Consider the following 14,742-nt stretch of genomic DNA (forward strand, 5'->3'; position numbering starts at 1 on the left):
TTTCCCCTCTCCTTTGCAACATGTAAAGCTACAGAGAAACACTAGCAAAACTAGCAAGAAAGATTCTAACTGAACACGCCTTTTCCGGTTTTCTATACCGTAATCTGATCTCGCTTAGAGGCAATGCCACAAGTAAACAGGAATCCAGAGGTAAAATGCATATCCAGTTGTTTCCACCCTGTTTCAACACTGGTATTAGCTGCAGTTCTCTGTAAATGGTGACTCCACAGACCAAGGTGGAATTACTGCATCCATGCACTTAAAACTGTTTAGCCCTAACACCACCAATCCCTGTAAATCACAAGTAGAGCAAAAAAATCATATCTCCAGATTATTAAGGGATGTGATGATGAATAGTCACTCAAAGTATGCAAAATGGGGAAAGGATACCTCACGAAGTGCTGATACCAAAACTAAATCCATCTCAAAGTTTTTTCACCTGATGCAAATCCTTTAAAATCTGAGTCAAAGTAATGACGGGACTGAAAAGTTGAGTTTTCAGCTTTGTCCTGCCTATGTCACAAAAAAGTGGGAAAATCCTAGAAGGAAATCCTGCCTGGAGATATTCCTACCAGAGTACTTCTCCACCATGCTGGGAGCTTGCTTTTCCCTTAACCTGCCCTGGGATCCTTCTACTAGCATGCACTAACACTCCCTCTTCTCCCACGTGTGTTCTTGCACAGAAGCACCTTCCTCAGTAATAAAAGCAAGACAACACTGGCACTAGAAGTTTCCTATTCAGCTGCCAGTAACTTTGAAGAGAGCTCCCCCACCCCCCAAACGAGCAAACAGTTTAAATTGAACAAGCCAATATTCCACCAACACAAGCATAAAAGCAAGGAAATCCCTATTTAAACTGTCAGCCACCACTTGAAATCTGTAACTGTAATTTCACTTTCTCCACATTACCTCTTCCACATCTACCACCCACAAAAAACACATGCTTCCTCCCTCCACCTCCACACAAAACACTGCAAATTTCACTCCCTCCACGTGGAGTGGTTACAAAGGGAGGTTTTGTAACTGATTGGAATGTTGACTTGTATTGCATTGAAGGAGATTGTTGTATATGGCAGATTTTAGCTGGTTATGTTTTCCAACATGACTCAGGTAGACAGAGGGAACAGTTTAGAATAGAATGTATTGGCTTAGAAGTTTGTAATATTTATTAGGTGATAGAAATGTGGGATGTTGTGGGTTCTCTCAACAGCCAGTGATTGTGGTCAGTTAGCATTGCATGGTCTGAGCAGAGGGAAGAGGTGGCATGAGTGCGGTGGATGTGGGAAGGGAACGTGATGAAGGCAAGGAATGGCTGAGAAGTTAACTAGGAAATTCCTGGCTTTATAAACTGTGTTAGTGGATTAATCACTTGAACAGCCTGAATTGGTTTTTAAATGAATTTTTTTGTTTGAAGGATAATTAGTCATTATAAAAGTGTTACATATCTCTTTCCATCTTCAAAGCGTGGTTAACTGATGGATCTTCATAAGCACCTCTGAAGTAGGCAAGTAACATCCCCATTTTGCAGCTTGAGAAACCCCAGTTAATGGTTTGCTCAAAACAATTAGTGGCAAAGCAGGGATTAGAAATCATCAGTTCCACAGAGTAACCCTGCCTCTTATTAAGAAGCTGCAACTGAGTTTTAGCATCCCACCAGCACTGCTATAAGGTTGATTCTTCAATGCCATGCTCCCATCTCTAGCTCTAATTCTCTCCTCAAAACCTTCCTTCCCCCAGGTTTCATCAATTTGTTATAAGGACAAACTCAATGCTCTCTCCTAAGAGCTCTTCTACTGTTGCAAACAAGTTTGAGGTGTACCTCATATAACATTCTCAACCTGCCTTTCTTCTCAGTACTCACCCTCCATATTCTGTCACTTAAATCAGTTGATCTCTCCCCTCCACTCTTTTCTTTGGGCAATCTTCACTGCTTTCACTCACTTCATTTCCTTCACTGCTCTGCTCTCAGCTGGTTTTCTTCTGCCTTCATGCACACAAATTTCATCCATTCCCATAGTTTCAGTTTACTATGTCCACACAGATGACTCCATTCTTATTCATTAACCTTTTTCCTTCTGTCCAGTCTCATAACTACACCTGCAACATCTCCACCTAACTGTTGTTTCTATACAACCTCAAATTCAGGGCAATGAAAACTGAACCTCATCTTCTCTTGAAAACTTTGTCCGTGACCTTTAAACTTTCACTACAGTACCTCAAAAATGTCATATTCCACTCCTTTCTCCTCCACTTTCACCAAATCCTGTCATTACTTCTACATCTCCAAAAATCCAACTCTTCCAGCGGCGTCACATCATCCCCCCACAACAGCCTTTGTCAAATTGTGAGGTGAACAAGGCCTGGGCAAGTGCAAATTTTTCTTGTATGCATCTCATCCTGTGCTCCCATCAAGTTCAAGTTTCTAGTCCTTACTTCCAAGGCCTTGCACAACTCATCTGTCTACCTCTCTACTCATGTCTTCATATTCTCCCTCCCACTGCCTTAGTTACTCCTGAGACTCCCTCCTATGCAACCCTTCCATATGTTCCTCCCACACCATGCCACATGCTTGAACAACCTTCCTCTTAATCAAACCCACTAAAAAGACCTCTACGAAGCCTTTCAGCCATGCCATCAAAAACCCTGTACTTTACCAAACTGGCATATCATCCATTGGTACATGACAGAGCTGATCTTGATCCTGGGGCAAGAACCATGTCTCCTTATATGATTACACACACATTGCACTCAATATGGTGATATTTAGCTAGGTTCTCATTTACAACTTGGCATACACACCTTGGAATGAGATTTTTTTAAGTAACTTTGGCAATAAGCAATACAAGTATAAACAAAAGTTTGAAGTCTTAATTCAGTCAAGGCAGTTGCTATAACTTACTTTTAAAAATACAGATGGTTAGGCCAGAAATGTAGCCCCTTTAACAGATGTACATTCATACAGAATCTAATTGGGGACAGTTTAATCAGTCTTTCTGGTGACTTTTAGAAGAGTGCACCTACTCTAGCTCCTACTCAAAACAAAACTGTGCATAGGTCACAACTGTCGTCAAAGTGTACTTGATGGACTAAGGAAGAAATGAAGATAGCAAGGGAGAGGAGTTCTTCAGCTTAAAGACTGATTAAAAACACCAAGTGTGACTAATGAAAAGATTTTCCATGAAAGGTTTTCAAGATGAACTATTTGCTCTAAAGGACTGAGCATATTCATTAATTTTTTTTTAAATATCTAGATATCTATATCTAGATATAGATATATAGTAAATACTTTATCAGGAATATCATCTCCACACCAGAAGAGAATCCCGAGCACTGATAAAACTTTTACTCCTTTATAATTCTTTCTGAAGGTAAAGCCATGTTTCACTTCAACTTCCTGTGTTGGACCAGACTCCTTTTACAGCCAATCACACTTGCCTTAGCAACAGTCCAACATCTTGATAACACAGACAGCACATTTGCCAGGAATTAGTCTCATATGGCATCGCTACTAAGCTGGTCCACAATATTCCTACTGCCTGAATACTCACCCAATTTATGTTCTCTAGAAGCCAGTCTAGCCTCAGGCCAATACATATTTATAACAGTATTTTCACAGCTTATGTTAAATCAGTGTATACAATAACCCATAAAAGCTTAGGAGACATCATGGTCTATTGTTCATAAAAATAACTCCCATATTTGAGGTAAGACTATGAAATTAACAATCTAGGTTTGTGTATTTTAAATTGTAACAAGACTGCAAGTGAAAAATCAAGTTAAGAAATTGTTAGCCTTAATCTACCGACAGTAGTGGCCAAAAAGTGCAAGCTCTGACATTCCTATGTACTGCAACAGTTCACCGTCACAGGCTAGTCCAACAGCATCAGCTTTAACTTTGAATTTTCATTTTGTTTCACAATATCAGTGTAGGTAGCAGAACTGTGTCACCTGAGATACTTCACTTGCACCACAGCTCAGAGAGCCGAGAAGCGATATACTAAACAAAGAGTTAAATACAGAGTTCCTGTATCCAAGACTGAAGTGGTTTAACTTTTTATATACCAATCAATATAATACAAAAAGCGAATACTTAAAAAGCACAATAGTAACAAGAGAAACTTGGTGTAAAAGAATGAAATTGATGGGTTAACATATCTTCTTTCCTCTAAATTTATTCCACTAGAGATGAGCCAAAAATCAAATCATGCTTGCAATTTAAAGTATTATACATTCCAAATTTCCCTTCTAAAACTACACATTTATGGTTCTGATAAAAGTTCCACCTGGCTATCTCATTTTAGTGTTAAGAGGGAACTTTTAAAAGTCAAATTTTATAGATGTCTGAGCTTAAATTTTGATTTTTATTTATTTTTTAATCAAAGAGGGAGAGGAAACGTTAAATTTGGCTGAGAGAGTAAAAGATTGGCTAGTCCTTAAACTTGGTGTCTAGTGAGTATGCATGGTCAACTACTTACATAATGTGTAGTGAATCTGAAAATCCAAATCCCCTGAAGTCAAATAAAACAAATCAGAGAATTACATGGGATACACAATGTAATCTCAACTACAGTCATTACTTAGCAAGTGAAGACATGGAAGCCCATTGTTACTAAGCATGCAACACTAGGCAAATTCACCTGCATACTAAGTAGTATTTTAGAAAGGATCAAGGTTACAAATGCACAATTTTTATTTGTAAATTATATCAGAACTTCTACTATTTAGGAAAATCACCTTAATGTTATTCTATGCTAGAGTTTGATTTTCAATCAGAACCAGGCTTTTCCTCGTTTAAAGACACAATGACAATTTCGTCTCCTTTCCATATCACTTATATTAAAAATGCAACTCCCAATGGGTTAATCACCCTGTGTTTCTTTTGCCATCCCACACAAACACCTACCCATCCTAGAATCAAGCTATTCAACTAGAAGTCCATATCTCCAACTGAACTTCAACAAAACAAAATAGCTGATCACATGAAAATAACACTCATGAATCAGGAAATGTACAGAGGGAATGCTTGCAAGATTTCTCAGATTGGAATAGAGAAGAGTGGTTTAAAAACCCTTTTTCTAATAAAAATCAAGTGTATAACACCACCTTTTTTTTTTTTTAAAAGGAAGAATAATCACAAAATACTAGGTATTAATTCTCTTCTCCACATCGTTTTTAAAAAGTTTCAATGCACCAAAGATGAAGAATGGTCTTGCAGTTAAGGCATTGGAATGAGACAAACCATCTAGATTCAATTCTAGGTCGGCTACAGACTCAGAGCATGACGGCAAGTCAACCTTACTGAACTTCGCCTCTGTCATCTGCAAAGTGGGGACTAATACTTCCTTATGTTTTGTTTCAGCTCGATCTGTCTTTCTTGGTTAAAAGTAAAAGCTATAACTAATCTGCAATTCCATGGGCTAGTATTTTAGGTAGGCCTCATGATATACATTATACATCAACGATAACAGCCTGAAGGAGGCAGATTTAAATTAGTGTTTACTGAAAAATGATACAGGAACAATGCATCATACAGATTTTATTGACAGTATTAAGAAAGCCACAGCTTACCAGTTGGAATTCTCTGCGTCTGTCATAGGCATGCTGGATTCCATTATCTGCCCACAGTGATTTTATTGCTGGAAGGTACTGTAAAAAAACCTGAGTCTCCACCATCCCTTGTGCCACCATTGTTGACCGAGTATCAAAAGCCATCATCTTATCCCCATTATTCTGGTTGTCAGGATTTCCCCAGGGAATATGAAGTTTCTCTCGAGCATCTACGAGGACTCTCACACCTTGAAAAAAAACATGGAAAAGTGCCATGATTAGATACTTTCAATATCTGCCATGTCTAGTTATTACACTAGGCCCTGAACTTGCAAAGACTTAAACACACATGTAACCATATGCATGGTGTGTAAATATTTGCAGGGCTGGGATCCTAGCTATTAATGCTCTGTATCTCAGGATAATATGAAAGCTGTCAATATCTGCAATCAGAAAATTAAGATCCTTATGAAGAACAGAACCAGCATTATTGTAAGGTTCATATTACAAAGATTTTTTTATCTTTTATTATGACTAGTATGGATCGTAAATAATATTCTAAACGACAGAGTAAGCAATCTGAGCTGGCAAATTAAAAATGTCACAAGGCCTATTTGTATGCAGCTTTGTAGCCATGTTGGTCCCAGGATATTAGAGACAACTTGGGTGAGGTAACATCTTTTATTGGACCAACTTCAGTCAGAGAGACACAAATGACAAGGAGTTAGTTTCTCAGACCTGAAAAAGAGCTCTGTATAAGCTTTAAAGCTTGTCTCTCTCACCAACAGACGTTGGTCCAGTAAAATATATTACTTCACTCACTTCGTCACTTTACAAGGCCTATTTGTCACTTGTCAAAACTCTGAAGCCAGTTTATGGCAGTTGACTTTACCTGGCAAGAGCCCAAGATTTCAGGCCTATAAATTAGTTATGCTAAGCACCATTTCAGAACACAACGAAGTCTCTAGTGTCCTGCTTTAAGCCATCTCCATGTTTCCATATATTGTATTATACTTGTTAGATAAGAACATAAGAATGGCCATACGGGTCAGACCAATGGCCCATGTAGGCCAATATCCTGTCTTGCAACAGTGGCGAATGCCAGATGCTTTGGAGAGAAAGAACAGAACAATTATCAGAACAGAACAATAATCCACCCTCTGTTGTCCAGTTCCAGATTCTGGAAGTCAGAGGGTTAGGGACACCCAGAGCATGGGGTTGCGTTGCTCATCATCTTAGTTAACAGCCACTGATAGACCTATCCTCCATGAATGTATCTAATTCTTTTTTTTGTACTCAATTATACTTTTGGCCTTCACAACATCCACTGGAAAGGAGTTCTGCAGGTTGACTGTGGGCTGTGTGAAGAAGTACTTACTTATGCTTGTTTTAAACCTGCTGACTATTAATTTCACCGGGTGACCTTTGGTTCTTGCGTTATGTGAAGAGATAAATACAGTAATATGTCCTTATTCATTTTCTCCACACCATTCATGATTTTATAGACCTCTATCGCATCCCTCCTCAGTTGGCTCTTTTCCAAACTGAACAGTCCCAATTTTTTAATTTCTCCTCATATGGAAGCTGTTCCATAGCCCTAGTAAGTTCTGTTGTCCTTCTGTATATTTTTTCCAGTTCCAATACATGTTTTGAGATGAAGCAACCAGAACTGCATGCAGTATTCAAGGTGTCAGGGTACCATGGATTTATACAGTGACATTATGATATTGTGTCTTATCTCTTCCCTAATGGTTCCTAACATTGTTAGTTTTTTCAATTGCTGCTGTACAGATGCTTTCAGAGACCTAACCATGAGGACTCCAAGATCTCTCCCTTGAATGATAACAGGTAAGATAGATCCCATAATTTTCTACATATAATTGGGATTATGTTTTCCACCATGCATTACTTTGTACTCAACACAAAATTTCATCTGCACTTCCTTGCCCAGTCACCCAGTTTAATGAGATCGCTTTGTAACTCTCTGCAGTCAGCTTTGGATGTAACTATCTTGAGTAAATTTGTATCATCTGCAAATTTTGCCACCTCACTGTTTACTCCCTTTTCCAGACAATTTATGAATATGTTGACCAGCATTGGCCCCAGTACAGATCCTTGAGGGTCCCCACTATTTACCTATGTCCATTGTGAAAACTGACCATTTATACCTACCCTTTGTTTCCTATCTTTTAGCCAGTTATTGATCCTGAGAGGACCATCCCTCATCTCATGACAAATTACTTTGCTTGAGAGCCTTTGGTATGGAACATTGTCAAAGGCTTTCTGAAAAATCCAAGGACATTATATCAACTTGATCACTCTTGTCCATGTTTTTGACTCCCTTCAAGAATTCTAATAGAGCGGTGAAGTATGATTTCCCTTTACAAAAGCCGTGATGAACACAATATGTTGAGGAAGAGTCATCTCTATATCTGATAATTCTGTTCTTTACTACAGCCGATATGCCTGGTACTGAAGTCAGGCTTACGGGCCTTTAATTGCCAGGATCGCCTCTGGAGCCTTTTTTAAAAATTGGCATTACATTACCTATCCTCCAGCCATCTGAGGCTGATGTAAACAATACATACCACAATTAGTAGTTTATAATTTCACATCTGAGTTCCTTCAGAACTCTTGGGTGAATACCATGTGGTCCTGGTGACTTATTACAGTTTAATGTATCAATTTGTTCCAAAACCTCCTTTAGTTATGCCTAAAGACAGTAGCAACACTGAAATTATAGATTTCAGAGATACTGTTAGTCAACACGTTTACCAATGTGACATTAATCAACACTTCATAAAATGTAGATTTCTGTTCTTAAAGATAATCAAATCAAAGTCTATATAACAACTAATCATGGTTAGTGCCATTACACACACACTACTTCCCTACTCTGACTTTTTACCCTGATGAATTCTTAAAGAAAAGAGAACTAAGCAATTTAAACTAGTTTAATATTTGACCTTTTAAAATCTATCTACACAGTATTACTAAAAAATAACATGACTGAGGGATTAATGCTACCATCAGATTTACTGATAGATAGGAGAAAGTCTGAAAAGAGGAAATCAGCATGGTGACGCAAGTACAGGACAGGCACATGGGATCAAAATATCTTCATGTGAGAACCACTTCTATAAGAAAAATGTCTGATTTTATCATGAGGGTGATATACAAACTATTTTTAAAATGTTCATTCTCCTCAGGTAACACTTAACCATACCCTCCAGATTGGCAAATGAAAAGAAAATTAAAGTATTAGAAGATTAAACTGCAGCCCTTATTTGCATACTGTTTTACAGCAGAACAACCTGAATTTACAAACAGAACTCTGCCCGGAGCATCTGCCCAATACATATTTGCTCAGGGTAAGGGAAAGCATTATTATTTAGTTTTTGCAGCTCCTGAACACATACTAGGCACTCAATGGAACAAAGATTAGGGGTAAAATTTTCAACTGAGTAATTAATTTAAGAGCCTAGGTCCCTTTTTCCAAGGGTGACTTTTAGGCTTATAGTCTAGTTTTACTGAAAGTCAATGGAACTTAACTCCTAAATCACAGGCACACTTTGAAAATGGGATTTAAGACTCCTAAATCACTTATATATTTTGAAAATCTTATCCCTGTTGCCTTGAAAACTTTATAGTCTAATCTGAAAATGAGATGAGTGAAGATAAAAATTTAGAGGGGCTTGGGTAAGAAAAAGATAAAAGGATGACAGCAATCGGATAAATTCACATGCACATCTCAGTTATGGCACTCTGGTTCTGGAGGGAGCACAGAGCAGGATGAATATGTGGGCTTCTCTTAACAACTAGTTCAGTCTAAGTTTCCACATTTATGGCAATGCAGCTTCTACTAAATCAATTTGATATGCAAATCCCTCTCCACAAACACAGGACACCTTTTATATATATAAATATAAATAAATAAAAATAAAAACTTTCAAGTGCACGGTTTCCTCCTTTCCACACTGGGACACCTTACTAGGAAGTGGTGAAGCTGAAAGATGTCAGAATGAATTTTTTTGTATGTGTTTTGCATGAACAAAGCTAGGGAACTACTCCACAATAAGCTAGAATCCCTCAATACTGAACCTCACATCAGAGAGCACTGTACGTCACTGGTTACAGCCCAGGCTACCTCTGCTTCCTGTAGGGTGGCCCGCCAGCCCGGAGACTCTCCCCTCAGTGAAGTGATTGAAATAAAACCAAGCCGATCAGGCAGCAAATGATCAGATGGTAAGAGACAGGGCTGCTGCTTGGACAAGTCGGAGGAAGGTAATAGTCCAATAAAGGCTCTTCGTGACCCCCGCAGGAGGTGGGGTTTCTGTGCCCCACCCACTCCAATGCTCTCACTCCCCCACCGGCTATGCCCCCCCCCACCATCCATGCTCTCTTGCCCCCCCCACCTCGTGCTTTCAAGACCCCCCCTCCCTGAGGCCATGCCTCCCCACACCATCCTCTCTTACCCCCACCTTCCTTCCTCAGGGGCCAAACCCGCCCAATGCTTTCTCTCCTTCACCCCACCCCACGGCACAGCCCCGCGCGCTCTCCCCCCCTACCACACCTGGAGACCAATTACTTCGCCCCTCCGCCGCCCCACACACTCACCTCTCCCGGCTCGTTGCCTCTCCCCCCTCTACCTCCCTCGCCTGGGGGGGCCATACCCCCTCTCTCGTCCCCTCCCCCCCCCAAGACCCACTCCCCCCGCGCGCTCTCTCTCGGCCGCCCCTCAGACCTTCCCCCTCCCGCCATGGGACACTAGTGCCGACCCCAGGCCAGCGTCCCGGGAGGCCGGTCGCCGGCCCCCAGCCCCGCCCCCGCTCCCGGCCCGCGCGGCCCCGGCCCCGCGCCCACCTTTGATCACGTTGCTGTAGATGGTGGCGCGGAACTCCTCGCGGGCCGTCCGGTCCCAGTCCTGCCCGTGGATGATCCGCATCTGCTTGAGGAAGGTGGACTTGCCGCTCTCGCCCGCGCCCAGCAGCAGGATCTTGACGAGGCGCTTCACGTAGGTCTTCTCGCGGTTCAGGCACTTGTCGATCTCCTTGGACTTGCGCTGCTGCTCGGCCTCGGTGCTGGTCAGCAGGCAGCCGGGGAAGCAGCCCGACAGCGCGGAGCGGGACGGCAGGAAGTCCGCCATCTTAGCGAAGACTGCCAGGGAGCGGCCGCCCCGCGCCGCAGCTGCAGCCCAACGGCCCCCTCGGCGCGGGCGCCTGCACATGCGCCTCGCGGGCCGCAGCTGCCGCCGCCCGGAAAGAGACACGTGACCCTGGGGGCGGGCCCCCGCGCGCCCCCGCCACGTGACTGTGCTGCCCTATCCGCCGCCGCCTGCGCTTCGTCACGTGATCGCCCGTCCCCTCCGCGACCCAGCCCCATCACGTGACAGCGTTGCCGCCTATTGGGTCTCGGCCGTGTCTATTTGGGCGGGACGGGGGGACGGACTGCGCGGGGTGTGGCGGTGCCGGAGCTCATGGGAGGGCGTCGCGCGAGCCAGGGTATTTGGGGGCGACTCCGCCTTCAACAGCGTCCCGCCGGCCGCGCGCCTCTGTCTGCGCATGCGTGCTCCCCGCGCGCGTGCAACGTGACAGCCCGTGGCTGTGTCCCGCGGCACGCGCAGGGTGCGAGCAGAGCAGGACCCCAGACAAGCAGGCCTGCGAAGTGTGTGTACTCAGCGTACCTGTGTGCCACCCACACCGCCCTAACCATGTTTGCAAACACACCCGTTGGTGTAGGTGCATGCACACACGTGCTTTTACACATTTGTGCACACAGGGACATTCGTGCATGTACAGGTGTGCCCCGGGCTGATGAGAGAGGGGGGAACGAGGGAGCTTGTGGGCAGGGTCGCCCGGGGGGGCAAGTGGGTCAATTAGCCCCGGGCCCTGCAGGGGCCCCCATGAAAATATAATATTCCATAGTATTGCAACTTTTTTTTAATGGAACGGGCCCCCGAAATTGCTTTGCCGCAGGCCCCCTGAATCCTCTGGGCAGCCCTGATCGTGGGGGCTTCCACATTATCTGTAACTGGGATGAAATGGGAGGGGTGTGGCTCCTGTGACACCGAGCCCTACATTTCTCTCTCAAGGCCTGCCTGCACACTCACCCTTCTCTTGTTTTACCAGATTCTGCTGCCCTTTCATGTTAACTTCGCTGTCGTAGTAATAGTGTCTTTTGGGGCTTGGAAAGACTCAAAAATTGACTTTTTGTGGGGTGGGGCAGTTTCTAATGTTTTGATCCAAATAGAGACAAGTCATTGGAAAAATGGCATCATGTGGCTCCATTTTTTTTCCTGTTTACTTTTGTTTTTTGGTGTCTCTATGATTCCATATTACACATCTTCAGTTTACAAGTAAGATATTTGTTTTAACATCCACTACTGCAAACTCAGCCTGGGATCAGAATGTCAAAATGGGTTCTGTCCACACATTTCAGTAATAATAAATATTTTGCAAATACATCTTATCTGGCCATTCTGTTGAAGTTACATAGCCAGACCAAAATGCATACCAGTCTCCCTTTAGTGGTTCAGATCTAACACATCTCATAGGACTAAACATGAATCAACTTAGTTTACTCAATAAAGTAAGTAGATTAGCACAGAGACAGCAGATCTGTGGAGTAAGAGGCTGCCGTTTCTACAGTCACTTTTCGGATCATAACTACTACAATAAAATAAGTGGCCAGATTTTCTGTTGCAGCTGAGATCCAGTCGATGCAGCAGAAGAAAGGCTACCAGAGAGCACTAGGCTACCACTTTGCTCAGCTTTCCCTTCCTCCAAGTCTGGTCCTTGCTAAAGGTTAGAGCAGGGGTCGGCAACCTTTCAGAAGTGGTGTGCCGAGTCTTCATTTATTCACTCTAATTTAAGGTTTCGTGTGCCAGTCATACATTTTAATGTTTTTAGAAGGTCTCTTTCTATAAGTCTATAATATAGAACTAAACTATTGTTGTATGTAAAGTAAATAGGTTTTTTAAATGTTTAAGAAGCTTCATTTAAAATTAAATTAAAATGCAGGGCTCCCTGGACCAGTGGCCAGGACGCAGGCAGTGTGAGTGCCACTGAAAATCAGCTCGCGTGCTGCCTTTGGCACGCGTGCCATAGGTTGCCTACCCCTGGGTTAGAGCATCTCGGGTGGGACTGTCCACCAGCTCAGGATAATCATAGCAAAACATGCTCTGACCTTTCTTACACATGAAGGAAATGATGTAGGAGCCACTATATCAACTCTGTTCCTGCTGGGGAGATACAATTAGTCACTCTCTCAGGCCAGAGCAAAGGGAACATAATTGTCCAGGGAATCTTGCACAGTGTGTTTGCGTAGGCATAGTGGAGCAGGTGGTGTCACTTGTGAATAGGGAATTAATTAAGGAATGGGGATAATTAGAAGCAGAAGAGTACAGGGGTGCTGGAACAATGTGTATAGTAGGGGTGCTGAGAGCCATTGAACCAAACTGTAAACCCGGTGTATGAGGGAAACCACTTCAAGCCAGGGGGTGCACCAGAATCCCTAGTTCCAGTACCTATGGAAATGTGTACATCAAACTGATAATGGAACAATTCAGGAGTTTATTTGTATCTGTAAATGCAAATCTCTTTTGAGCATTTAAACACAATATGCAGGGCAGCTCTGCGTCTGTGATGGTTTGAAGGAGCATGATTTCAAAACACTGTAGGCCAACTTCAGCTTTGTCCACAATATTCCAGGATGTTGTCAGTCCGTGACACTCACTTTGATAAAAGAAGAGGGGCAATATCGTGATTAGAAGGCTTTGGAGGTTTTCCTGACAGTTGGGAAGTGGACAGCTGGAAATGTGGAGTGACTGACAGTTGGGACAGGGAATGTCAGTAGGGTCTGGGGAGCTGAGAGTGACTGCTGGAAATGGACAATTGGATGGTGACAGTCAGAACTGGACAGCTGGGAGTGGGCAGCTCGAGAGGAGCCTGAAAGAAGTGTCGTTTCAGCAGTTTGACCCCCTGGAGCAGGACAGGAAGTCGGGGAACAGGCAGTGAGGAACAGCCAATAGGCTGCAGGACGAACTGTGTGAGAAGAACACAGGGTGAGGGATGGGAAAGTGAAGGTATGCAAAGTGAGAGAGGAAGGAAAATGATGAAATCAACAGAACCATGGAGAACTAGACAGAGAGTGAAAGAGTCTGTGAGATCCCGCTGGAAGGGTAGTGCAGAGGCCTGGTTCTTCTCTCTGACGGAATTGGGGAGCAGGGTTGAATTGCTTGTTTTATTGTTCAAACAACTATTTCTATTTCCCCTCTGAGTAAATTCTCATCTATGAGATGGTAATTCATTCTGGCAAGGGGAAAATCAGATCGGGAGGATAATATTGATGTTACATGTGCAGGGGATACACGGTGGCAGTTGTAACTTTCAGAAATGGGGACTCTGGCTCAACCGTCTTTGTTTAAAAATGAACGCAAGATTTTTAAGTGCGGGTCAGTAGCTTGCCTGACAGACAGTAAGGGCTGAATCCTCCAAAGGTTTAAATGGAAGTTAGGAGCCTCAGTAGAAGTTAGAAGCCTAACTTCTTTTGATCATAGTGCCTTATACTCGTTTCCCTTTCTCCAGAACGGGTTTTTTGTTATCTTGTTCTGCTGGACAACCGTGATTTTCCTCGCCTGCTTCTACCCCTTTCTTGTCTCTCTGTGCTGTTTACCAGCGGGCTCAAAGGGAGCACTCAGAAAAGTAGGCCCCCAAAATTCATGGCTCTTTGGACAATGTTTACTGACATTTACCGATAAAATCTAATCCTTAGTATTTACAGACTCTAACCCTGATAAACTCACTGCAAGACTTCCAGACAAACCATACCCAGTATTCTGGAATGTGAACTTTGATACTTTTAAGTATTGATTTAAAGGAAATAGTTTTTCCAATAAACTGCCAAAGTTTCCCCACATGAAACACAGTCACAATTTCCACAACCATTTCTCCCCTCACCCCCTCCCCCGGCTTTTTTTTCTTTTCCAAACCTAAAATATTCTCAAGAGAACAAAAGGCAGAAAAGTATTGAAAGAGGAAAAAGTGCTAGATGCCCACGTTAGGGATTAAGGGATGGGGAAAGGATAGAGAAAAGGAATGTTTGATAGAATCAGTGAGTGGGTTTCTGTAAAATGACCTGTATATGACCATGTCTGAGTGATGTGAGGTGCTATGGGTGTGTACTTGCATGTGTCTG

At 42.9% G+C, this 14,742-nt stretch overlaps 1 protein-coding gene across 1 annotated transcript in view; it reads right to left on the bottom strand.

The window, feature by feature from the left end:
* The window catches only part of GNA13 (G protein subunit alpha 13), a 46,581-nt gene extending 35,652 nt beyond the window's left edge, over nucleotides 1-10,929 (bottom strand). Inside the window, exons 1-2 of the mRNA XM_054047177.1 lie at nucleotides 10,411-10,929; nucleotides 5,569-5,795 (exon numbers count right to left, since the gene is read on the bottom strand). Coding sequence (XP_053903152.1) covers nucleotides 5,569-5,795; nucleotides 10,411-10,774 — 591 coding nt within the window. The 5' untranslated portion in view covers nucleotides 10,775-10,929. The remainder of the gene's footprint in view (nucleotides 1-5,568; nucleotides 5,796-10,410) is intronic.
* Between the last annotated feature and the right edge of the window lie 3,813 nt (nucleotides 10,930-14,742).

This window comes from Malaclemys terrapin, chromosome 13, assembly GCF_027887155.1.
Source record: "Malaclemys terrapin pileata isolate rMalTer1 chromosome 13, rMalTer1.hap1, whole genome shotgun sequence".
NCBI lineage: Eukaryota > Metazoa > Chordata > Testudines > Emydidae > Malaclemys > Malaclemys terrapin.